The sequence below is a fragment of the Haplochromis burtoni genome, unplaced genomic scaffold (genome assembly GCF_018398535.1).
Source record: "Haplochromis burtoni strain Fernald_Lab_line unplaced genomic scaffold, NCSU_Asbu1 Contig_235, whole genome shotgun sequence".
Taxonomy (NCBI): Eukaryota; Metazoa; Chordata; class Actinopteri; order Cichliformes; family Cichlidae; genus Haplochromis; species Haplochromis burtoni.
In genome coordinates, this window is record NW_024582596.1 from 408,422 (window position 1) to 435,690 (window position 27,269).

Consider the following 27,269-nt stretch of genomic DNA (forward strand, 5'->3'; position numbering starts at 1 on the left):
AGATCTGAGCCCAGCATTACGTTCAATGAAGAAACAAACTTCTTTTAAAACGAGCCAATTTACTGATCAGACCTAAAATAGTGTTAATCAATCTCTGTCCAGATGGAGTCACACGACAGTTTTCCAAAGAGACATTTGAGTGATTTATCGACTGTATGTAGCCTTGAGTTTGTCTTTCTTACTGACTTATTCAAAGAAAAGCTGGACTCTGTGGACTTCATTATGCTAGCTTCAGTTAGGTTTTGTGTGTTTTACCCCTTTTTGTGTTAAATAAAAAATCTTCTTTTTTGTCCCCCACATGTGTGGATGTAAATGTTTAAAGGCAACAGTGAAGCACTGAGCTCAATGTCACCTTTAAAAGGACTTCGTTAAACTCTTAATTCTGATGATCATGTGTGAAAAGTCATTATGGCTGAATTATTTTAGCAGTCGTCTTTGGGCTCATGTACGTTTACTTAGGACGATGGATAATAACAGACTCGTGTGCTTTGCTGTTTTCATTGTGTTATGATGTGTGACTTAGGTCTTGCTTTGCTTTTAGACTGCAGCCAAATAGCAAAATTAACTGTTTATCTTGGAGGGTAAAGCAGAAGGAATCTTTCCTTAAATCAGCTTTCACAGGTTTAACAGTCGGTCTGTGTCTGTGGGAAAAGGCGACCATGACATTTGTGAGATGCACGTTTATGAAAATGTCATTTCTCAGCTACCCCTCCCTGTGTGAGCGTGGCAGCGCTGTTAGGTCAGTGAGCGGCTCCTGCTTTTGGTTTGTTTATTTCCTTGTTAATAAAACTGAATATTTTATGGATGTTTGGATGTTTAGAGACAACAGACTTGACTCATTTGCTACTGTTGGAGGTGCTGCGAGTTTTCAGATTAAAACCTATCTGAGTTCCAGCTGGTCTCAGGATAGAGATGCTTTAGTCGGCTATACTTTGTTTGAAAATTCATAACCAAAGGATCACTTAAGGTATGTTTCTCCCACTGAAAACGCTACGACCAGATGAACAGAATCAACTTTTTGGGATCTGTATCCATAATTTCTGGACATACTGATTTGTTTTCGATGTAGCACCTCTTTTATTTAACCTGCATTATAAACTGCAGATAATGAAATCCTCTTTATTTGAAAAAAATTCTTTAAACTATTTTTGTTCTGTTTATTTAGTGAATAAACAGTTTGAACAAGAGCGGTATCGTGGCATTGGCAAATCATATTTAAAACAACTGTGAGGAATTTTATTTGACCTTCATATACAGTGGGGCAAAAAGTATTTAGTCAGCCACCGATTGTGCAAGTTCCCCCACTTAAAATGATGACAGAGGTCAGTAATTTGCACCAGAGGTACACTTCAACTGTGAGAGACAGAATGTGAAAAAAAAATCCATGAATCCACATGGTAGGATTTGTAAAGAATTTATTGGTAAATCAGGGTGGAAAATAAGTATTTGGTCACCTCAAACAAGGAAAATCTCTGGCTCTCACAGACCTGTAACGTCTTCTGTAAGAAGCTTTTCTGTCCCCCACTCGTTACCTGTATGAATGGCACCTGTTTGAACTCATCATCTGTATAAAAGACACCTGTCCACAGCCTCAAACAGTCAGACTCCAAACTCCGCCATGGCCAAGACCAAAGAGCTTTCGAAGGACACCAGGAAAAGTATTGTAGACCTGCACCAGACTGGGAAGAGTGAATCTACAATAGGCAAGCAGCTTGGTGTGAAAAAATCAACTGTGGGAGCAATCATCAGAAAATGGAAGACATACAAGACCACTGATAATCTCCCTCGATCTGGGGCTCCACGCAAGATCTCATCCCGTGGGGTCAAAATGATCATGAGAACGGTGAGCAAAGATCCCAGAACCACACGGGGGGACCTGGTGAATGACCTGCAGAGAGCTGGGACCAAAGTAACAAAGGTCACCATCAGTAACACACTACAACGGCAGGGAATCAAATCCCGCAGTGCCAGACGTGTTCCGCTGCTGAAGCCAGTGCATGTCCAGGCCCGTCTGAAGTTTGCCAGAGAGCACATGGATGATACAGCAGAGGATTGGGAGAATGTCATGTGGTCAGATGAAACCAAAGTAGAACTTTTTGGTATAAACTCAACTCGTCGTGTTTGGAGGAAGAAGAATACTGAGTTGCATCCCAAGAACACCATACCTACTGTGAAGCATGGGGGTGGATACATCATGCTATGGGGCTGTTTTTCTGCCAAGGGGACAGGACGACTGATCCGTGTTAAGGACAGAATGAATGGGGCCATGTATCGTGAGATTTTGAGCCAAAACCTCCTTCCATCAGTGAGAACTTTGAAGATGAAACGAGGCTGGGTCTTCCAACATGACAATGATCCAAAACACACCGCCCGGGCAACAAAGGAGTGGCTCCGTAAGAAGCATTTGAAAGTCCTGGAGTGGCCTAGCCAGTCTCCAGACCTCAACCCCATAGAAAATCTGTGGCGGGAGTTGAAAGTCCGTGTTGCTCGGCGACAGCCCCAAAACATCACTGCTCTCGAGAAGATCTGCATGGAGGAATGGGCCAAAATACCAGCTACTGTGTGTGCAAACCTGGTAAAGACCTATAGTAAACGTTTGACCTCTGTTATTGCCAACAAAGGTTATGTTACAAAGTATTGAGTTGTATTTTTGTTATTGACCAAATACTTATTTTCCACCCTGATTTACCAATAAATTCTTTACAAATCCTACCATGTGGATTCATGGATTTTTTTTTCACATTCTGTCTCTCACAGTTGAAGTGTACCTCTGGTGCAAATTACTGACCTCTGTCATCATTTTAGGTGGGGGAACTTGCACAATCGGTGGCTGACTAAATCCTTTTTTGCTCCACTGTATAATCCAAGGGAAAGATTCTCTGTAGTAATGATCTCTGTCTGTCTGTGTGTTCCTGTGGCTGGCAGACGGGAGGTCGTCTCCCAGTAAACTGACCATACAGTCAGTTTGGACACAGGACGACCCCAGATTTTGGCAAACATACAGTCAGTCGTGACAGAAGCGCTCTGTGCTCGACCTCAGATCCAAACACCAAACATGTTATAATTGTGTTTGAATGAATTCAAATCAGCTTATTTACAAGAGGTTTTTATACATTTGAATTAATATCTTGTTTTTAATACACTTTATATTAATGTACAGTAATGCTGCTGTGAGAAGTGCTGATAGTTTTTAATAGAAGGCCTACGACACAAATGTTTACTTCTCACTGTTATGTTGTAGAATCCACTTAATCATGAATGTACGCTGCTGTGTCCTGTCGACTCTAAGGTTTTTTAAATTTGTGAAACAAACTATAATTTAGGGCTCATGAACTGTCAGGTAAATGTCTCATAACATCAGGAGCAAATGTCATATCAGAGGGATTAAGCGAATAAATGTGAGTCCTAGGCACAAGATGAAAAAGAGCTTCCAAAAGTCATTGATGAAAAAACACTGGGCACTAAAGTGGCATTCCTGTGGCATCCCCTCTGCGATGGGGTGTGGTTTGCAGCTCAGCTGCAGGGGAGGGGTGGAGAAGGAAGTTCAGCGTGTGGTGTCAGGGGAGGCTGACCAGCACAGCAGGTCTCCATCACCTAATAATGCCTCGTGTGTTTGAGCAGGATGACCTGACAAGAGCGCTGTGCTGGAGAAGAGGCAAATGGAAAGCTGCACAAGTAGAAAAGTGAAGAAACACTGACAATAATTATGAAGACGACAAATGTTCATCTTCTTTTCCCACTCTGTTAGTTCAGAAGTCGGACCGAGTCCATTCAATCACTTGAATGGGGACAGCTTTGGGGGATATTTTGGTGAGAATATTTTTACTAACTAAAAAATGGTTTAACAAGTAGCCAGAAAATATAATAACTGTTGTTTCACCGCTGAGCTGATTGATCTGGTACAAGGATCTCTGTGCAGCGCTGGAGCCAATACATGCCACAACTCGACTAGAATAATAAAGATTTTAGCCAAGCATAACACACACTACAGAATCCTACCATTACTATTATTATGACGATTATTAAGTCCTACACACAGAGGGGTGTTGCACTGTAACTGCCTCACCAATAACTGCAAAAACTAGTGATTTGGTCACACTTTGGAGGTTACATCGTTTTTCTAAGGAGAACAAGAGAGAGAGAAAACCATGAGTGGAGCACTCTGGAGATGTGTATGTGACAAACAGCTTGAATGTATCCAGCATAGGTTAGCTCAGGAGGTTATAATTGTAATATTGTAACACAAATGATCTTGAAAACTTCATATCACACCTCTCAGAATCTTTTTGTGTAAAACAGTATTTAATATTCATTTCGCTTTGGAATAACTTAAAAATAATACAATTATGAAGTCAAGAAAAATCCTGCACTGAGCTGCAACAGCAACATTTCTGTACTGTGTTCAGAAAAGCTCGACGGTGAAAAATAAATGATTAATCCTAAATAAAACCAAATCTACGTTTGGCTGCAGCCCTTAAAACAATTTACATGTATGTATATTATCAGATCCTCTTCCTCAGTGACAGAAAACATTTAGATATCACATAGAAAGACACGCCCCCTACTGTTAACGGTTGAAACAACAAACCAGACATTTCAAAATAAACGCCAAACGCCAGGTAAAACCTCCCGGCTTCAAACTACAAAACAATATTTCTAAATGTAATGAGTGTTATGATAACATGGCTGAGCTATTCCTATGTTTTTTTTTTTGTTGTTGTTTTAAGAAACGATTGACGTTACACAGTGTAAAAGTAAAACTACAAGTAAATAGTTTTATTTCATCGGGCCAAATCCTGATTAGACAAAATCTCACAAAATATTAATTGTTAAATGTGAAAGAAAATCATTATTAAGCCGCGTTAATGTATCTGTTGGTTATTCCTACACTGTGTATTTATGTGTTCACTTGTCTTTGGAGCTGATGATTGATTTGAACCAGTGACGCTGGTGGCTTGCTTTTATTTTGAAGTCTGACAAGTACTCCGGTGTGCGGCGGTGTGGAGCTGGGCGCTTGACAGACTTCTCCAGCAACGATTTGTATTGATGTGATCAAAGGCGAGTGAGGTGGAGGCTGACCCGTGGGCGGTCACACTGCGCAATACCATAGGGCAAAGTTTGACCTGCTCTGATCTGCCGCTTGTGACTCGGAGGACTGCTGTGTGCGGCATGAACCAGGGCTGAGCGCAGGCTCGGGTGGTGCGTATGTCCAATATTATCTTTAATGAATGCTGCCGTGTAACCGCCGTGTTTCAGAACGTACTCTCTGGCGCGGGCCTCTGCCTGTCCACTGCACCGATCCTAGCCATGGGTGGGAGTCTGGGTTGCCACCGCTCCATCCCCAAAGACCCCACTGATTTCAGCTGCGGCAAGCGCAAATTCAGCGCCGCCTGCAATTTCAGCCACATTTTGGTGAATCAAGAGCGGCTGAACATTAACATCGCCACCGAGGAGGAGCTCATGACTCTGCCGGGAGTTAATCGCACAGTTGCGCGGAATATCGTGCAGTACCGGGACTGTATCGGTGGCTTTAAAAAGGTGGAGGACCTGGCGCTGGTAAGCGGGGTCGGGGCCACCAAGCTGGAGGTGATCAAACTGGAAATCTGCGTTTCTAGCAGGACCAGTTCTTCCCAACACTCTCCGTCGTCACTGCGCAAAGACTTGGACTCTCAGTTCTACACCGGGATGAACATCAACACCGCCACCCCGGCGCAGCTCATGAGCATTCGTGGTATCACGGAAAGGATTGCAAAGAACGTGGTTTCGTATCGCGCGGAGCACGGCCCATTTAAAAGCATCGAGGACCTGGTAAAGGTGAAGCACATCAACAGCTCGCTGCTCGACAAAATCCGGTTCCAAGTTTTCGTGGAGCGCTCCCGGGCACCCTCCACCAACACGAACGCAGGGCTCCCCGGCACCACCAAGTGTCACCCAAGCCCCTCTTCCTTTAGTCTGGGCAGCGACGACTTGGACCTCCCACCTGGAGGTCCGACCCAGATCGTCTCTGTGCGGCCGAAGGTGGATCGCCCGCTGGGGCTCCGGGACGGGAAGTCCGTAGTGCGCGTGGCCACCTGGAGCCTGCAGGGCTGCTCGTGCGACAAGGCTAACAACCCGGGGGTCAGGGAGGTGGTGTGCATGACCCTGCTCGAGAATGAGTGAGTACCTGCACACACACTCATCACACCTGAAGGCCGCGTGGTTACTGAAGCGTGGGCAGATGAGGAAAGCTTATTGGTTAAGTGGTCTCGGACGTGTGTCTGATTTCTGTGCGTGCATCCGGCAAAATACTGAATAACTCACTTTATTAAATTCAATCACTTTTATTTATATCGCGCGAAATCACAATAACCGTCTCAATGAATGAAAGTTTGTAAGATAATAAACAAAACAACTCGAGTTTCATTTTTTCCATCACACTAAATGCGCACAACGTCCAGCCAGCTGCATGTGTGCTGATAGTCATTATGTCAGGATATGCCAGCTGTGCCGTCCACACACCAAAGGACACCTACAGCCACTCACTGCCGCACCAGTCAGCTGAAGCTCTTTGAGGTTTAATCATGCTGTGACCTCATCATATTTTCAGATTCATGACTCTTTCAGTCCTGAACGGAGCCTTAACAGGACGAACCCCTCCCACAACATTACTGCGCTCAGGCCCAAGTGTTCTTGTGCAGAAACCTAAATAGTGATTTGATTTGAATGACAGTCGTGCAGGAATGATGGCTCTTTGTTTCAGGTTTCCTTATAAAGACGTGTGTTTGTCTGATGTTGTGCATATTTCAGACTTCAGAAAACCCAGACTGTGAAAAGACTACAGCACACCAAAGTAGCTCTTTGCTTTGTGTTATTTGTCTGTTATGGGTTCAAAAATGTGGAAACATCTGCAGAAAGAAAATAAGAGAACATTGTTTAAAAAAAAGTTCAGAGTCACCTAATTTTACAAAAGCATAAATCTGGTTTTATGTCCAGAATAAAACTCGCATCATGCATCTTTTTTATAAAGCCATCAGATGCATATGAAAGGGAAAATGTATCATACAAAATGCATGAAAATTCTACCCCGAGACAGCAGGCGAAAAACATTATCAGGGCTTCGTGATTGAGGTCAAGCCAGTTTTGTGCTGCAGGGTGACACATTCTCAGATTCCCTGTCAGACTTGTGAAATGAATAAAGAGCACAGTGGACCGTGGTTCATATTCCACCAGTGAAAATGTTCTTTTAAGCAGAAAACTAACTACAATAAAATAAAAATCCATCCATGCATTTTGTTTGGCTTATCTTGGGCTGGATCGTGGAGGCAGCAGCCTAAGCAAGCATGCCCAGACCTCCCTCTGCTCAGCCACCTCCTCCAGCTTATCCACGGGAATACCGATGCGTTCCCAGGCCAGCTGAGAGATATAATCTCTCCAGTGTGTCCTGTGTCTGCCCCGGGGCCTCCTCCCGGTGGGATATTCAGCTCTTGAATGACTGAGCTCTTCATCCCATCTTGTCCCTGACCCAGAGTGGCCACTACAACCTTCTCCGTCTGAGGACCGTGGCCAAAGACTTGGCGGTGCTGATTTTCTTTCCAGGCATTGGTCTGCATACAGTGAAAACATAAGACTCTGTGGAAAAACTTTGGGTGTATATTAGGGGTGCAACGATACACAAAATTCACGGTTCGGTTCGATACTTTGGTGTCACGGTTCGATATTTTTTCGATACAAAAAAAATGTTCATGCCTTTTTAATTTGTCATTTATTAAAATTATAAATATATATTTTAACTCAAAAGTACAGTTTTTAAATTGAATGTTGCTGAAACAAAAGTAATTAAAAAAAAATATATCTCAGGGCTCGCAAAATTTCAAAATCCCTGGTAGCCCTTCGGGCAGGGACTCTTCAGTTTTTGGTAGCCCAAAATAAATTTAAGTAGCCCGAATAAAAAAAGAGAGCAATTTTTTGATTGATGTTTTGTTTCTTTACAATATTATACATTAAAGTATAATATTGTAAAGGAAACAAAACATTAATCAAAAAATTGTTGAAACACAAATTACAACATTGTATAAAAATTACAATCATCAACTCAAATACTTGGTTCTAATTGAACAGAAATTTCTATGAACTTGTAAGAACTGTGTAGGACATGGATCAGTCTGTGTCAGATCCTGAATTTGAAATTTCCACTGAAGTCACGGGTAAGAGACAAGTGGAACCAAGATCGAGGCCATTTGCTTTTTGAAGTTTGCAAAGACTGCTAAATTTTGCCAGTGGTAGTTCACTCTTTGCAACATAGTAGCTGTTCTAAACAGATTTTTCAGGTTTATTTTTAGTATGTTATTTGCAATTGGTGTTTGTTCTGGGAAAGATATTGCAGACTGAGCAATAATGCATTTCTTGCATTTCTCATGGGTTCTAATGGGGGCCTTTCTTAAAATGACTGGTCCCAGTAACAAAGGCGCTTGTCGACTCAGAAATCGAGAGAAAACCAACAACACACCCGGCAGAACATTATGTTATTTACACGGGTGCACATAAGTGGTCCGCATGTGCGCATTCGCTGTCAAAATAAAAGACGCGCACCAGATAAGAAGTTGCAACGCGCGTTTGCGTCCATATAAAAAGCTGTTTTTGTCCGCTAGAGTGGGATTTTCACGGCACATTCTGCACCACATCTCTGTGCGTTCATCATTTGTTTGAAGCCAGCTCACCTCCTGCAACCACTTTTCCGAGAATACGCGCTTCTTTTGTGGTTCGGACTCCTTCTGACATTTGTTTGGAGGTGGAGGAACACCAAAGTAATTGCTTAAAGGAGCTTCTTCGACATCTTTAAGAGTTCTAAACAAATGTCTGTCCTCCTCCAGAAAATCTTATGTATGCAAACACGCGTTGCAACTTCATATCTTGTGCGCGTTTTTTTTTTGACAGCGAATGCGCACCTGCGGACCACTTATGTGCAGCCCCGGTTATATAGCTCGTCATATTGCAGCCACAGAAATTCTTTTGTCCATGAAACCATAAAGCTGCACTTTCTTTTTGCCTTATAGTCTGATTTGTCATAACTTTTCCGTTTTGTGGTAAGCTTTTCTTTGGCTGTCACTTCTTCACCCTGACCTGTCTTATTTGGCTCAGCAGAACTAAAATATATATCCTGCTGCTTTTACACACGGACTCACATAAGCTCAGCGATTCTCTGCGCGATCAACCTCTCACATGTTTAAGCTGCGGGAGATTTCACTTGTCATGTTTGCATAGTAAGCTAACGATTAATAAGACGATGTCAGAGGAATTGGTGCACAAATTATCATCACTCACAGATCAGTGCTGTCGCTCTCTATACACAGTTCGCACGATTGCAAAGTGAAAGCAAAAAAACAAGCGCAAATTCAAACGCGATTTCAATATGTCACATATTGACAGTGGCTCACCGATGCCAATGACATAATTACCCAGCTACATTTCTGAAAGAATGCAAAAGCATTGACATATATTTTTCCTTCCTACGAATAGCCCGACGGGCAGGGCAGAGATAGATTTTGGTAGCCCGACTGGAAAAATCGCTAGCCCCGGGACGTCGGGCTAGCGATTTTGCAAGCCCTGTATCTGATTGAGGAATCACTCATCTTTGGAAAAGAGAGTTTATTACAGAGAAATGGCTCTTTCCAAAATAAAAGCTATACTATACGCTTCTTCTGGGCTATATTCTCAGCAGCATATTGTAGCGGGTCAGGGCTGTTCGGGGTTCTGTTTGTACAGTTATGTTTTGTTTATGTTGCCATAGTGACGGGTGACGCCCTCTCGCTGCGACGGTGTGTCCTTCCGGGGTCAGAGGGCGCCCTGTGTGTTGTTGTTGTTGTTGCTGTGCGGTTGCCGCGCTGAGCAGTTAGCTAGCGGCAGTGTTCTTCTGCAGATGTCAATAAACGGCTGTGCTCCCTGGCTAGCTCACGGGAAGCAAGACCAAACGACACCTCCGTCTCCTCGTTGTCTGAGCTTTTTTTTAATATTACAAAAAACAGTTCTTTAAGCCATCTATAGAGCTTCACCGTGGTTTCCAGAGCAAACTGTGTCAAGTACAGCCTCAAGTCAGTAATGGTGTTGTGATCATTGTTAGTGAGGAGCAGGAACAGCAGCAGCAGGAGGGCACTGTGAAGGAGACTCAGTATGTTTGCACAGTGACAAACTGCTGTGTTAGTAATCATAAGACCCAGTCTAAGTTTACACACTTCATGACTTTCCTCCAGGCAAAAGCAGACAGCTACTACAGTTCAATGAACTCTATTTTTTTTTTCACCAAAGTTTGCACAAACTGCTCTCGGCCCAAACAGCCTATCAGGGATGTGGAGTTAGAATCAGCTGGCTGCAGTCATCCTGACTATAGGGAAGTGAAAAGAGCTGACTTAAGCTCCAAATAGCAAGGTTCATATGGATGGTGGTGTTAATGTTTCTTACTGTTGAATTCTTCTTTCCCTGCTTTTGAAGCATTTATGAAATATGGACCGTGTCTCTCAGTGTCCCAAACAAGGTGGGCAGTTCTGTTCTATTGTGTCAGCTGGGACGCATCTACTTCCCTTCCTGCGTCGACACTTCACCGAGAGTACTGACGACGGTGCACCCAGCATGCTTTAGACAGATCACTGATATTAGATCCTTTGTCTTCCCTTTAATTTCTCTTGAACTTCCTGATCCATAATGACTGGATGAGCAGAGGCACGCCATGATTTTTGTTATATGAAAAGTAATTGAGTTAATTAATAATGCGTAAAGTAGTGTGCTATTATTATAAATGCTGCCCGATATCCTGGACCTAAAGCTCTCTCACACTCTCACTTTAGGTTTGTTGTGGTTGCTGCCTCAGTTGTGTATTTGACAGATTGTTGCCTATCTGATAATGTGCACAAACATACAACTAACCAACAAAGAGGGATGAAGGGAATCATCTTTCACTCTCACTTTACGATACAAAGGAGTTCATGGTTGATTTAGAAGGTGTCCAGGTCTGGTGGCCTCAACATGAGCCCAGATCATCACACCTCCACCACCATGCCTGACAGTTGGTATGAGGTGCTTCTGCTGATATACTGTAATATACGAGGGGGCCAAACAGGCCCAGCTTTGTTAGCCAGCTAACCTAACTAACTAACCATCCAAAGCATATGGGACTGAATTAAAATGTCGAAATTTAATGTTGAAACATTTTTTTGTTATTTTTGTATTTTGGACATTTGAGTGAGATAAAAGCCCAGTACTTACGTTCATTAGTTTATACCTGGAAACTGGACCAGTTTCTTGGACCGCCTCCTATTTTTTCCCCCCAAATATCCTTCAATCACTGATGTGCGATGAATATTGGGACAGGGTGGACCTGGTGCAACCTGTAAATCTGGGGAAAAGAACGCAAAAAAAAGAACGTGGGTTGCTTTTGGACGAGCCCATGTGGACAGCCTTCGTCTCCTGGTTGTGACTTAATCAGTCTTCAAATGTGATGCTCAAAGGATGCTTCACCGTGTCTCACTTGTGTCTGCATTGAAGCAGCTAATATGTAGTCCTGTTTGGCATTATCAGTGGTTGCTACTGTCAGAGTGACACTGACGAGTCTTTATGCAACATTTACTCTTATGCTTATGTGTATTTTTCTTGCTGTAAACCCAACTAATTTTGTCTACCTCTATAGACTTGACCATAGAGTCGTGGCTTACAGTTACCAGTGTTGCCCTGATGAGATGGCTAATAGGCAGCTCAGACTGTGGGTGTTTGGATCCTTGCCAGTGGAAATGGGAGGATCAGGATCTTAAGCAGCAGGAGCGTTGCATGCTCTCAGAGCGATCAGACCTGCAGGGGAGGAAGGAGGTATTGTCTGTGGGACTGCAGGCTGTTTATTCTGAAAACAGGATCTGTGGACAAAGTTTCTGCCTATAATCCCATCAACACCAAGCTGTTCAGCGTCTCAGGTGGGCCAGTGTGGCAGAGCAGTGAAAACATGCAGGTGCTAGAAAAGTGAAACGGAGTCCAGCAACATGTGGTCTGAACAGGGTAAAAAAACAGCTTTTTAAAACTTTTTAAAACAACAGCCACTGATCAAAGCTTTACAGCTAAAAGAATAATGAAAAGCATGATACAAAACAAAGAACACAAGTAAAACAGCACAAGTTAAAAAAAAAAAGCCATAATTAGTTTGGAGCAGCTGTTGCTCAGGAGGTAGCCTCGGTCATTAACCAATCAGGTGGTTTGATCCCTCTACTCTCGTCCTTTGGCAAGATACTGAACCCTGATTTGCCCTTGATGTATCCACCGAGCGTGTGTGTGTGTGCGTGCGTGCGTGCGTGCGTGCGTGCGTGCGTGTGTGTGTGTGTCCCTGATGTGTTTGTCTCATTTTCAGTATTCAGGGTTATATAGACTGAGCCCTGCAGAGGTTCATTAACAGGATCAAACACCAATTAGTCTAATTGAGTAGAACCTGGAGTACCATTGAAAACCCAGCAGGCACAGGAGGAACATGAACCTCCACACATACTTACCCAGCTGGAGTTTAAATCATGAGACGCTCTGTTTTTATGCCATGTGTACTGAATCAGGAGAAAACAGGGAGCACGAGGGTTTATTTGCATTTTCAGAGATGCAAATTTAACTTGATAATGAATTAAAAACATTGCTATTGTTTTCAACAATGAAATGTTCGTCAGGATTTTAATCATTTTATCTGAACTGAGCATTCAAAAAACCTCTGTGCAATAAACAACATGTAACTAAACTTGTGTTTTTCAGTGATGGTCTGAGAACATCTAAAGCTTTCTAATGAGCAACTCTGTCTAGATCTCTGGTTGATAAGCGAGCACGAAAGACTGCGGCCGATCCTCGACCTGTGTTAAAGATTCTGACCGTTCGTACGACTTTAAGGTGCTGATTCTTTTAAACTTGGACTTCCTGCTGTGATGTTTCTAGGACAAAAGAAATCAATATTTTGATCAGCTGTTAAATACTAATTTACTAACAGTGACTCAGAGAGGCCTCGTGAGTCATTGTGTTATATTTAGTTGTTTTTGCTCTTTGGTGCTATTGAAATATTTCCATTCATTTAGTCATTGGGGTTTTTGCTGGTGTTGTTTATTATTCTTGGTGCTTTGGTTGTAGCTGCATAATGTAGAAGTTTACACCTGAGCAAAATGTAATTCCCAGGAGTAAACACGAATCATCAGGAAGGACATCCGGTGTAACAAATCAAAACAATCTGAGCAACCTGTTGTGGCAACCGCACTGTAAATAACAGAGGAGCTGTTTTTATTCTTGGTGGTCTGAGGACAGACTGACTGCAGGCATGGAGTTTTAGGGAGCTATTGCATGAAGACTGTAAGACTGCAGTGTCATACATGCATGTGATCAGTAGAGTCCAAAAGTGTGGAACCAGATTTGCACATTATTCAATGTTTATTTTTAGTCTTCAGTTGATGCAGATGGCTGTTGTTATTGTCATCGTCCTACAAAGACTGTTTAGCCGTAGCCAGTAGCTTTCAGAGCGCTGTCTCTAATGCATCTGGCTGTTTGTGGAGTCTAGCTTCAAATTGGCAATCACACATAGAATTATGAAGGACTAAAGTTTATTTTTTCCTTTTCTTTTTTTGTTTTGTTGTTGTTTTTTAATAAAAGTAGATGAAGTAGATGTAAAAATGTGGATGGGCTGGTGGTGTGTTTCCTCCTCACCCAGGCAGGTGGAGTTCTCTAGAAGACCTGCTGGGGATGCTTATAAGGACCTCAGCTACTTCATACCCTTAATCCTTTGAAGGGCCACATTTAGACCACTGCCAGTAAAGGAGGGTGAAAACTGGAACTACTGGTGTGTAGTCGTGGATGGGTAGATGGAATTGGCACACTGAGCATGAGAGTGCTGAAGAAACAGCTGTGATGTTTATTTATAGTAGCACAAGTACAAATGGCTGAGACAGTAGCTTCAGTGCAGCTTTTCTTCCTTTTGTGTTGGTATGTATTGACAGCATGTAGAAAATCTTTGCTATAACAGTCACAGTTTATGTTGATTCTTTGAAAACATCACTAGTTGTTGCAGAAATGTCTGGAAACTGCTCCATTTGAGCAGATACCAGGTGTTGCACACACATCTCTTCTCCACGTTACCCACAGTTGTCAAATGACTGTTGGCGATGAGAATCGGTCCCCATCTTTAAAGGAGAAGAACTCTGCTCTTTTTCTCTGTCTGACATGAATCCTGTATAACTGAATCAACGTGGCGGTCTGATCATGGCTGAATTGTGCCATGTCATGTGACATGTAGAGGATTTGTGTTGTAACTCAATTCTGACTCCTGACTGACGGCACTACTTATGATGCTTGTGCATCCCTGGTTTCATTGAGGATCAGCTGACAGGAAGCAGCCAGCAGCTGTAATGTTGAGTGTCTCACCTGTGTTGCAAAATGCAATGCAAAGCAGCTCATCTTCAGGGTAAACGTGGCTGTTAGAAATGTGTAGCATTTTATTAAGCTGACTGTTGATCTGGGAAGTCATTTGAAAAGTAAACAGTTCAATATTTATTGGGCTGTAAAGGCCCCTCCTTCATGCAGTGTTGGCACATTGAATTTCAAACAGTCTAAAGTGTGTCTATAAAGAGTCTTATTTTCTCAGCTGTCTGCCAGTTTGTTAAAAGAAACTTTAAATTTGGCCTAAGTTTGCTGTGTGTTTACTATGCTGAGTCAACCATAATACATGACGATCTCCTAGAAAAACTGATCTCAGCTTTGCTTGGTACCAGTAAGTCATAAATGCTGTGCAGATGCAGTGCGAGGGTAGAAAGAAGAAATGAAATGCTCAGAACTTTTAATTAAGGCTAAAAGTTTCTAAAAAGGTTCTTCCATTAATGTTAGAAGATTTCTATAAAACAGAGTCATCCCTCACATTACTTCATAGCTAGTAATAATTTTAATTTTTCAATGTTCTGATCAAATTTATTTTTCCCAAACATTGTAAGTTTATGAATTTTAATTTACAAATACAGAATGGGTGTTCTGATGATTAACTCTAACCAGTACGGTTGAGTTTCAAAGTAACCTGAAAAAATGAACGTGGTCCACCCAGTATTATATACAGTGGTGTGAAAACGTGTTTTTTTTTTTTTTTTTTTGTGTATGTTTGTCACACGTAAATGTTTCAGGGTCATCAAATAAACCTAAATATTAGGCAAAGATAAGAAGTAAACACAAAATGCAGTTTCAAAATGAGGGTGTTTATTAGTATATATGGGGAAAAAATCCAAACTCAAAGGCTCTCGTGAGCCATTATCCACAAATGAAATTAAAAACACGGAAGCTAGTGAACCTTCCAAAGAGTTTCTGACCAAAATTACCCCAGGAGGTCACAAAAGATCCTAGATCAACATCCAAGGAGGTGCAGGCCTCAGTCGTGTCAGTTAAGGTCAGCGTTCATGACTCCACCATAAGAAAGAGGCTGGGCAACAATGGCCTGCATGGTGAGTTCCAAGACGAGAACCACTGCTGAGCAAAAGGAACATAAAGGCTGATCCCAGTTTTGCCAGAAAACATTGTGATGATCTCCAAGACTTTTGGGAAAACACTCTGTGGACTGATGAGACGAACGTTGAACTGTTTGGAAATGTCACATTACATCTGGTGTAAAAGTAAGACAACATTTTCGAAATGGAGCATCATACCAACAGTAAAATATGGTGACCATCTATTGTGACCTGAAGCTGAAGTGCAGTTGGGTTCTTTAGCAGGACAATGATCCAACACACATCAGCAAGTCCACCTGTGAGTGGCTTAAGAAAAACAAAATGAAGACTTTGGAGTGGCCCAGTCAAAGCCCTGACATGAACGTGACTGAGATGCTGTGGCATGACCTTAAAAGTGCAGCTCCTGCTTGAAACCGTCCAGTGTGGCTGAATTACACCATTTCTGGAAAGATCAGTGGGCCAAAATTCCTCCACAGCGCTGGGACACACTCACTGCCAGTTAACACAAACACTTGATTGCAGTTGTTGCTGCTAAGGGTGTTTAGGGGCAATCACTTTTTCAGACCACTGTAAAACCATGTAGTAATGACAGGAGGAATGCCCAAAGTGTCCTTTTGTTGTCAGTGGGTTTCATTATCATGCCTTTCTATCAGGTTTTTCAACTAATTATTTATTTTAAGAGGATTTGGGTAAATAATGCATATGTATGTATATGATGTATGTGTAAAGGTACATTTTTAAAAAATGCATTCTCTCTCTTATTACAGTATCAAGTTACTGGCAGTGCAAGACCTGCTGGAGCACGAGGCTATTGATAAGGTAAAGTGGAACATGAATTACACTTATCCCAACTTCTATTGTAAATGAGGTGACTTGCGTGCACGGGCAGCAGGAATCAGAAATGTGACAGCAGCTTGTCTTTGTGTATACTCTGCAGGGTTTCAGTGATGGAGAGGATCGTTAAGTTGATTGGGTTACAGCCATGTAGGGCCTTCCATGCGGTTTAAGTACGCCTGAGTTAAAAATACTCTTGTGCTCTCGCTTCCAGGACTGACACCCTCAAATTTTAGTTTATTTTTTCCGTCACACTGCTGCCAACATTAGCGCACAATTCATTCATTCATTCATTCATTCATTCATTCATTCATTCATTCATTCATTCATTCATGTCATTACTGATTTCTTGTAACTTTGTCATATTTCCTTTTAGTGAATAACATAATGATTAGCAACACATCCTGACTCGTCCCCCCCTCTTTGTCACTGGCTATGGGCCAACTTGTAACAAGTGGGGGCTTGTCTGGGATCTAATTCATTGTTGGAGACGGTTTGCATCATCTGACTTAAGCTCATTGTTCGATGGAAACTGTTTTCACTCCTGTCTTGGAAGGAGTCTGTTGGCTTGGTCCGCTCTGTACATTTGGCTTGTGTTTTTGTTCTTTTGTCACAGCTGACAGAGGAGCGATGTCCCGTTTCTCTGGGCTGGTCACAGTAAGGGGGCAGATGTATTTAGTTGGGATGTTTCTGGCAACTATTTTCTTAGTTGACTAAACGAGGGAAATAAATTTGACCACATAACTGACTAGTCTAAAACTAAGAAACACTCAGACGTCAACTTACGTTTGAGAATCGTTTAATAAACAATATTTTAAAACTCTGAAACCATTAATCCCATTCTTCATGTCACTTAACTGGGCAGCACCTCACATCGTGTGTTATAAATATTACACATCAAACTCCAAATAGAAAAGGAAGAAAAAAACTTTAAAATAATAAACTAATGTTAAGTTTAACTATACTACAGCGTTACTACAGAAGATGCTCATGTGTTATTAAAATATAACAGATTAACATCTGAATAATTAATAAATTGTTGCTGAAAAGTCTGGCACATTGTGCCGGGTATCATTCAGAATGTAGTCACGTGACACACATGAACGACTTTAATGAATAAAGATTTTGAATAACAAATCAATAAATTATAGCCATTTTCTTCCGCTTATAGTCATATCTTAAAGATCTTATAGTACCTTATGACCACTGAGGTGAATTGGCACTTCATGAATAATCAGACTCCATTTTATCTTAGAGACTTCGTAGTACCGTGTCACTCCAATAGAGCACTTCACTCTAGGGATACTGGCTTACGTGTAAATTATACTTCTTCAGGAAATCTACGTCGTAACCCGCGCTTTAACTGAAACCCCATCCTATACCAAAACCTTCTATATAACAGATCGACACACATCACAAGGGCTTGAATGCCATGGGAGGTTGTGATATAGTGATAAAAGGAACTTCTGGTTATTATGCAAGTTAGAATGTGGCTTTCCAACAGAGGTCCAAATCAAGCTGTGGTTGCGAGGATATTTAAAAGTAGAAGCAGAGCCTTCAGCTTTCAGGTTCCTGGTCTTTGGAACCAGCTCCCAGTTTGGATTTGGGAGACAGAAAACGTCTCTGCTTTTAAGATTAGGCTTAAAACGTTCCTATTTGTTAAGACATATAGTTGAACTCCAGCGATCCAGCAATGACTCCTCCCCTAGCTGCTCTACAGAAGGCCTAGGGTGCTAGGGCAGCGGTCTCCAACCTTTTTTGCGCCACGGACCGGTTTATGCCTGACAATATTTTCATGGACCGGCCTTTAAGGTGTCGCGGATAAATACAACAAAATAAAACCAGTACCGGTACCGAAAAAAAGAAGATTTATTCATAACACACGTGAAAAGACCCAGGAAAACCGAGTCAACGATAAAAACGATAACAAAATAACTGAAAACCGATTAAAAACCCTGAAAACTATACATTTCACACCTGAGCCTCAACTCTCGCGGCCCGGTACCGGTCCGAGGCCCGGGGATTGGGGACCGCTGCTCTAGGGGGCTTCCCATGATGCACTGATTGTTGCTTCTTTACTCACATATTTCACTCACTATGTGCTTACTCTGCTCACTCTGCATTTCATCATTTGTTATTATTAATCTCTGGCTCTCTCCCATCACCTCAAACCAGCTGCGGCAGATGGCTGCCCCTCCCTGAGCCTGGTTCTGGCAGAGTCTTCCTCTAGGGAGTTTTTCCTTCCCACTGTTGCCAAGTGCTTGCTAAAGGGGGTCGTTTGAGGTTTTTGCTGCAGGGTCTTTTTCCTTAAACTATAAAGCACCTTGAGGCGATTTTTGTGACTTGGCACTAAACACTGCCAGTCAAAGGTTTGGACACAACCTCTTATTTAATGGTTTTTCTTTATTTCTACTACTTTCTACATCATAGATACAAACTGAAGACATCACATATATGAAGAAAGATATATGGAATTATGTAGCAAAGAAAAAAAGGATAAATAACTCTAAATATGTCTTATATTGTAGATTTGTCAAAGTAATGCTTTGACGAATCTGACAAATCTTGCTTTGTCGACAGCGCTGCAAACCTTCGGCCTTCTCTCAATAAGCTTCATGATGTAGTCACCTGAAATGGTTTCACTTCACAGGTGTGCCTGTCAGGGTTCATTTGTGGAATTTCTCGCCCTCTCATGCAGGAATTCTGACAACCTCGATCAGGATTTTTATTCATCTTTAGGCATGAAAAAAGATTTTTGAACTTTCTTTTATACATGTACTTTAAAAAAAGTTTTTTACATGTTAACTTATGTGGACAACATCACCTTTCATCATACCAACAACACTGACGCAAATACAAGAAAACAGCCTTTTTAATAGCTGCCCACTGTAGTGACCACTGTGCGTGAAAGAGTTAATGGGGTTGGGACCATCAGTTGTGTTGTGCAGCGGTCAGGTTGGTGCACAGCTCACAGCTCTGTTTGACAACTGATAGAGTTCATATTATGGCGAGAACCAATCAGCTAAGTAAAGAGAAACAACAGCCCATCATTACTGTAAGGACTGAAGGTCAGTCAGTCTGCAACATTGCTAAAGCTTTGTCCCCAAGTGCAGTCGCAAAAACATCAAGACTGAAACTGAAACGATGAAACTGTCTGACATGAGGACGCCCCAGGAAAGGAAGACCAAGAGTCCCTCTGCTGCTGAGGATACATTCATCTGAGTCACCAGCCTCAGATCAGAGCCCAGATAAATGCCACACAGCTCCAGTAGCAGACACATCTGTACATGTTCAGAGGAGACTGTGTGAATCAGGCCTTTATGGTCAAATAGCTGCTGAGAAACACGACTGAGGAAAAGCAACAAGAAGAGATTTGTTTGGGCCAAGAAACACGAGGAATTAGACCATCTGTGCTTTGGTCTGATGAGTCCACAGCTGAGATCTTTGGTTCCACCTGTTGTGTGTTTGTGCGATGGTGAACGATGGTCTCTACATGCACTGTGAAGCCTGGAGGAGGAGGTGTGATGGTGTGGGGGGGCTTTGCTGCTGACACTGTTGGGGATTTATTCAAAATTGAAGGCAGACTGAAGCAGCATGGCTACCACAGCATCCTGCAGCCACATCCCATCATTTATTCTTCAGCAGGACAATGACCCCAAACACACCTCCAGGCTGTGTGAGGGCTCTGTGACCAAGAAGGAGAGATGGAGTGCTGCACCTGATGATCTGGCCTCCACAGTCACCTGACCTAAACCCAGTGGAGATGGTTTGGGATGAGATGGAGGACCAACAAGAGCTCAGCATCTCTGAACTCCTTCAAGACTGTTGGAAACCTTTTCAGGTGACGACCTCATGAAGCTCGTGGAGAGAACGCCAGGAGTGAGCAAAGCAGCAATCAAAGCAAAGAGGCTGTTAGGAAGGATCTGAAATATAAAACGTGTTTTGAATTATTTCACACTTTTTATTTGCTACATAATTCCATCTGTGTTCATTCATAGTTTTGATGCCTTCAGTGAGAATCTAAATAAAAAACAAAACAAAAACATTAACTGTGAACGTGTGTCCAAACGTTTGACTGATAGTTTATATATGATTCAACTGAACATTTGCTTTAATAACTGTGCGCCGGTTTGAGTGGTTTAAAATAAGATTTCATATTGTTTGCTGTTAACTGCTGCTCAAGCACTAAGTAGTAGTTGACTTTAAATTGAATGTCCGGAAATCCGTATGTCTTAATATAAAATGCTCATATTCAAATCTGAAATATTAATTTCATTTTTAAATTTCAAGTCCTGCCAGCTGGGTCCTTTTAATTTATATCGAAGCAGATTGGTAGAAGATGATACTTAATACTTTTAAAATGTTTTTTGTGTGTGTATTACCTGTTTGCCATGTTGTATTTAAATAATTATCTATTAATAATTTGGGTTGGCTGTAGCTCAGGAGGTAGAGCAGATAATCTCTAATCCGAAGGCTGGTGGTTCAATCTCTGGCTGCTCCAGTGTCCTTGGGCAAGATACCAAATCCCAAGTTGCTTTAGATACTTTGTGCCAGTTGCTTCCAGAGTTTTACAAAATGTTAATTTGCTTTTTAGTTAGTAATATAATAACAGGCAAACCTGTCTTTATGTGTTGCAGTTCTGTGCAGAATTAAATCAAGGAACACTTGCCAGTTTACAGAAGTGGAAATGGCCACGAGGGCTGTGGAAAAGTGTTGTGTCGGAAAAACCCACCGGCCATTCCAGCAAGGTGGGTTTACCATTGGCAGCTGTTACAACGACACTTTAAATTGTATCCACAAAAATAAATCGAAGTCTAAACTTTGCCAAAGATCAATCAGTTCAGTTTTCAGTTCCCAGAAATCGATTTGAATAATTTACCTGTCGAGAGTTTTTAACATTTTTTAACACTGTGACTTTTTGTCTTAACCACTACAGTTTCTTTTATTATCTAGAACTGTTGCAGATGTACTGCAGTAAAACTATAGTAGCGCCTCTGCACAGAGACTGATCTTTCATGCGGAATAAATATGAATTGATCTTTTGTAAAAATAGCAGTGACCCTCCAGCTCTATTACCAGCAGCTGTTTACCTTCATGCTTACACTCTAAGAATCAGCATCAGTAAACTACATGTCAGATGTTTATGTAACTGACATATGAATAGCTGTGATTGACTAAATCATAAGTAGAGTAAGAAGATTGACTTGAAAGTTTATATTAATTAAATAAACTCTGTTCCCAGGGAGTGAGCTACTCTGGCTTTTTGTGGGATAGCTCCTCAGGAATTGATCTGAAGGATGCCCTCGTCTTGGAGTCTCCTGCTGTCAATGGAAATGGGAGTCATGTACACCATCCACTCTATGTGGCTCACTTTTTAGTAAGGCTATAATTTATTGTCATTGAATTCATGTGTGTTTGGTTATAAAAAACAATTCAATTAATTTTATTTATATGGCACCAAACCCACCAACAGCTGTCTCAGAGAGCCTTATCTATAAGACCCTGGAACGATGAAGAGAACAGCCCAACAATCAGACAATATCCATTTGTAATTGTTTAGGATCTGAATACTTTCTTAAACCTCCAGAACTAACACATGGTTGATGCACTGCTGCATATTTCTTTGGTTTTATGTATTGTTCTTCTTTTTACTTAGCAGGATAAAAATTTAAGTGGTCAAAAAATTGACTTTTTCCATTAGATTGGTTCATTTGAGCTGACGGTGGTGAATGTCCATATGCAAGCCCCTGCTTCACCAGAGCAGTCCGGTGGCAAAAACCAAAACTCTGATGAAGCCAAGTGTCAACGCCTCCCTCCCAGCATCCAGGGAACACTAAAAGGTTAGTCTGCCAGGTCGGACCAGTCGAGACCGCATGTGTCAGACGCCGTAGACGGATCCGCAAAGTCTTGTCCTATTTTCCGTTTCTTTCTTTGTAGGTGAAAAGGATCTACTAGTGTTGGGCAATTTTGGTTGCTCTCCTCAGAGTTCAGAGCTGGACACACTGAGAAAGGAGAAATTCTGTGCCCTGATACCATCCACTCAGTTCACCAACATCACCACCTGCTCACCACAGGGCACCCGCTGCGTGGACAACATCTGGGTCAGCCGTTCTCTGCAGAAGATATATTCAGGTACATGTACAGTTGTGTTTGGACAGTTGCACCGATTAAGATTAAAAAGTTCTCTTAGGTTGTCTTGATAAGGTCAGGTTTCATATTAAGGGAAATTATCTGTGAATTCATTCAGCATTCATCATATCTCAAGTTATTTAGTTCAGCTCAGTTTTATTCGTGTTTCATTAATTCAGGGCAAAAGTCGGCTAAGTTTACATTACAAGTGCATCTCAGGATATTTGAACATCATGGAATTTATTTATTTATTTTTTTGTAATTTAATCAGGTTAGACCTGATATGATTTCTTCTGCTTTATTTTAAATGTTGGTTCGCTCAAATTATTATTATTATTATTATTGTTATTATTATTATTAGTAGTAGGTAGTAGGATGGACAGCTGTCTCGCTGACGGATATCGACACTCCATGGAGGGAAAGCCACAGAGGATCTGTGCTGAGAAGGCTGATTGATTTCAGAGAACTATATCAAAGCTTTTTAATCAGAGGTTGACTAGAAACTAAAAGTATGGTAGGAACATCTGTATAAGCAAAAAACAAAAGTTGATTTTAGGAACTTGGCTGAGGCTGGTCTTAGCAAATCACGAGCCACCGTGCACAGATGTCTTCAGGAAAGAGGCTACAACTGTCACATTCAAGCCAATCCTGAAAAATAGAAATCTTTTAGTTTATTATCTGAGCTAAAATGAAAAAATGTTACCATCCTGCTGTTAGACTGTTGGTCCAAAGTCCTCTTTTCACCTGAAAGTAAGTATTGCATAGAATCTGGATGAAGAGTGCAGAGACACAGAAACCACGATGTTTGAAGACCAGTGTGATCTTTCCACAGTTTGTGAAGAGATTAGATGATAGTTGTAAGTTTGATAACTTTCTTACCATTACTGTAGGAGGAATAGCAACTGTTCTGAAGTCTGAGTGGATGGACGAAGGATGCTTTTAAATTCAATTCATTGTATTTTTCTGGCGCCAAATCACAACAGTTCCCTCAAGGTGCTTTGAGACCATGCCATAACCACACCGGTTCTCAGAAAGGCCTAAAAATAGCCAGTTGTCCACCTAACTGCACATGTTTAAAGGAAAGAAAAATCCTTGAAAAGAACGTTAAAAAAAAAAAGAGAAAGAAATTCAAAAAACGTATTTTTCATGCCTAAAGATGAATAAAAATACTTAAAAGATTTTTTTGTCATAATTCATGCATGAAAGGGTTAATGAATATTTGAAAGTTATTATATTAAAATGATGAAAAAAACCTTTTTTTTTCATAATGTAATTTTTTAAAATGGAAGATGGAGATCCTGCAGAGTTAAAGAACAATCAGAGTTCCCGTCTGATCCTCTGAATCGAGCTCAGTTGTGGCATGATAGAAGACTCTAGGTTAAATAGTCTGGATACACTGATATGAAGTTTTAAAGATAAGTGGCAATGTCCACGTTGACTCTCTGTCATTTATTTGATTTTTTTACATAACTGTATATAAGTAAATAAGCCGAGTACACCTCCATGATTCAGGAGCTTGTAAAACCAACTTAGATTTTTTGTTCTGTCTTGTTTATTTCTGCCTCTTTCTAACATGCGTACTATGACTGACAGAGCTCTGCACAAGAGTTCCAGTGTGCCTGCTGGTTTATGCACGAATGGCAAATAAAGAACTTTGAACCTTGTATTTTAGCCCACTCAGGGTTTTCATTATGCACAGCTCCAATTTTTATGAGGTGCGTTTTAGAAAGATGGGGATTTCTGTTGGTGACCCTTCCAAACAAGCCGTACTTGTTTAGTCTTTGTTTCTAACTATCAGGAACTCAAACATATAACATGCTAACTTACGCCTGTATAGTTTTAGATGTAGTTCTTGTGTTATTAGTTAGCACTGCGTGTTTTTGGCACACCTGAACCAGAGCAACAAACTGCCAAACTTACAATAGAAATAAACTTCTGCGTTAAATCTACGCTACTGCAAACCCTTGTGAAAGTGTGTTGTGCAATAATGTGCACAAATGTAACCACACGTCCAATACAGCCCACACAGGGGCAACAGTGTCAGCCACATAAGCTACACTGTAGGCTCTACATAGAGTCATCACAGAAGTCCAAGTCGAGCGTTGCTTTTACACAGGTGGTCAGTTTAGTTCTTTATATTGTATGTTTACAATCCTAACAATCAGATGAGCCTCTATGAACTGTGGGAAGGAAAAACTCCCTTTTAAGAAGAAGAATTGAAAAGAAAGAAGTCACACAAGCAACTAACGATTAAATGTATAGCGGTTTATAAACTAGTCATATAAAACAAGTAAAGTCAGGTTTTTCATTAACAGTCTTAAAACGAGGCTGGCTTTAGTTTCAAGTCTGGTTAAAAACAGGTCAGGTTTTATGCCGAACACAAACTAAATGTTAAGTCAGGTCTCAGGTCCTTTACATAAGACTAAGTGTGCTCTGGAGTTCACCAAACCAATTTAAAATTTGGTCTCCAGTTATGACAAGTCAAACCAGGTCTTCAAGTCTAAGTTTGGTCTAATCTGAGTGTCAAATCATCAACTTACCAAGTGTGGCAAGACAAGTCTGAGCCTAGTTAAAAGCACTTTGAGGCCACACTTGCACCTGAGTTATTTAGACTAGAAGTCACTCAATCAAAGTTTAAGTTGAGTCTCAAGATAAAAATAATTACAAAATAAATGTAAAAATGTATTTTAAACTATGTGTAAAGTAGAGGATACATGGTTACTTTTCAAATGTATGATGAATGTGATCCTAGTTTTATAGAAGCTACTATCAGATCAAAGTTTGGTGCATTATTTGTGTTGCATGAAGTTCTAAGTATCTCCTGACTGTTCTTGTGTCCTTTGTTCTGACAGGCCACTGCATGGTAGTTCGGGAAGGCTTAACTAACCCCTGGATCCCAGATAACTGGTCATGGGGCGGTGTGGCCTCTGATCACTGCCCTGTGTTTGCAGAATTTTATGCAGACCTACCTCCTAAGGAGCTTAGCAGACCTGGTATGGCAGTGGTGGACAGGGGAGACATTCTGCCCAAACATGAGCGGTGACATCGGCTGCAGCAAAGACAGAACTGAATGACATGAAGATTTTAACCTATCAGGATTCTGCTTTATCTCGGTTTGCTGTGGCGCAGTTTCCTACAGAATGTGAACAAGTGCCAAGATTGCCTTTTGGGTTTCAGGTTATCAATGGAAAATCGTAAATGAGAAATATTCAAGCCATAACAAATGTTTAGACAAAAATATGATGTATTTTAAAAGAAATGTGCCAAACATTTTATATATGTATAGAAAAATAAAAATAAATTGATAGATGATCACGGTCTGTACGAACTCTTATTGATACAGTTTGAGCACCATCTGAATGACCCGGATCTCTTTGCAGGCGCTGCTGTGTCCTTCATCTTTTATAGTTCACTGGAGAGTAAGATTCAATCTCAGCTGCTGAGCTCATGAAAGCTGTGTGCTTAATTATACAAGTGAAGCTTGTGTGCATGTGAACTGCCATACTTCCCTGAGAATAACGTTGCCAGGCACAGTGACATCACAGGGCTTTGCTGCTGCCCTTAAAACTGGTCGTTAACCACCTTCACAATACTGCTTTTGAAATTAAACCGCCAAGTAACACACACTTGTGTTATACTGCTCAGCACGATGCACACACGGGGTTTTAAAAGCACTGTTTATGTGCACTGACGCCTTCCTGGGCTGCTGTTGCCGACTGGCTCTTTCTGTTTTGGTACACAGCTGTTCTCTCTCAGCTCCTCTCTCCCTCCATGTCCTGTGTGCTGCTCAAGCAGGGGAGGCATGATCTGATGATCCCTAACTGCATTGGCCAGCCTCCTCTGGCACTGCCCCCTGAACCCACTGCACCACTCCCCCCACTTTTTTTTTTTTTGTCCTGTAACACACACACATTTTACCACATGAGCTTTGAGTTATTTTCAGGTCTTACTGACCTTATTGACCTTACTGACAAAGCACTTTACACAGCAATCGGATCAGAAATTGACTCTGAGCAGTCACGTGATCCCATGACAGCAGAGATGACGCTGGTGATGGTTGGATGACTCCTCGTGAAGTGATTAATGTGCTGCTCAGTAGTGAGAGCTGCTGGATTAAAAAAGTTACTGCAGGCAACCTGGAGAAAGAGTTTGTCCCATGATTCTGATACCAGGAGACCAAATGATCCTGATTATAACCAACTGATGAAATACAAGGTGAAGTGTATGTATTCCAATTAATTTGGCATAACAGTATATCTAATATATGTTTGGTAAGGGTCTAAGGAGCTTGGAAAGAAGAATATTTTGTAATGAAGTATAAGTGAAAAGCGTAAAATAAAAATGGAAGTTTTGTTTGTGCTTGTCCCAGTGGGAGTGATCGCACTTGTGTGTGAGGAGGAGGAGGTTTACACACATGTCTGCAAATAAAATCGTGTTAATTCGTGTGAACATAAAGAAATGAGTCCACGAGCAAAGCATTAGGACGTAACTCAAATTACAACTGCGCAAAAGTGGAAACCGGATCGGGAAAATAGGCACCGCACGGTGATAGGACACTGCTGCTGTATACGTCACATAATGTTTCTTAAAGCAATACACGCACCGATAACGGGTGTGGCTAGCTGTGCTCAGGGACTGCAGATTTCTACAGCTTGATACACTCACCGACGTTTTGATATTGTGTTTCTTCATCTTCCAGACGCTGTCACTACAAAAAAAATGTCAAACTCACTAAACTTAATAAAGAATTCCCAAATCATAAATGTGTTCCTTTTAATCTAGCTTTTAAAATAAACCCTGGAATGCAACCTCTGGTCCCCATCACAGGGACCAGTAGTGACCTGTAAT

At 41.4% G+C, this 27,269-nt stretch overlaps 1 protein-coding gene across 1 annotated transcript; it reads left to right on the top strand.

Annotated features, from left to right (window-relative positions):
* The first annotated feature begins 4,892 nt into the window (after window positions 1-4,892).
* On the top strand, window positions 4,893-26,268 carry eepd1 (endonuclease/exonuclease/phosphatase family domain containing 1). Its single transcript, XM_005937789.3, has 7 exons — window positions 4,893-6,155; window positions 16,226-16,277; window positions 20,930-21,040; window positions 21,535-21,669; window positions 21,994-22,132; window positions 22,230-22,424; window positions 25,274-26,268. Exons 1-7 carry the CDS (start codon window positions 5,206-5,208, stop codon window positions 25,462-25,464), a joined length of 1,773 nt encoding a protein of 590 aa, XP_005937851.1. The 5' UTR covers window positions 4,893-5,205; the 3' UTR covers window positions 25,465-26,268.
* Window positions 26,269-27,269: the final 1,001 nt, after the last annotated feature.

Coding starts and splice junctions, on each gene's coding strand:
- eepd1 (XM_005937789.3), top strand. CDS start 5,206: ATGTCCAATATTATCTTTAATGAATGCTGCCGTGTAACCGCCGTGTTT. Junction 16,278..20,929: donor AGCACGAGGCTATTGATAAG/GTAAAGTGGAAC, acceptor TATGTGTTGCAG/TTCTGTGCAGAATTAAATCA. Junction 22,133..22,229: donor CATCCAGGGAACACTAAAAG/GTTAGTCTGCCA, acceptor CTTTCTTTGTAG/GTGAAAAGGATCTACTAGTG.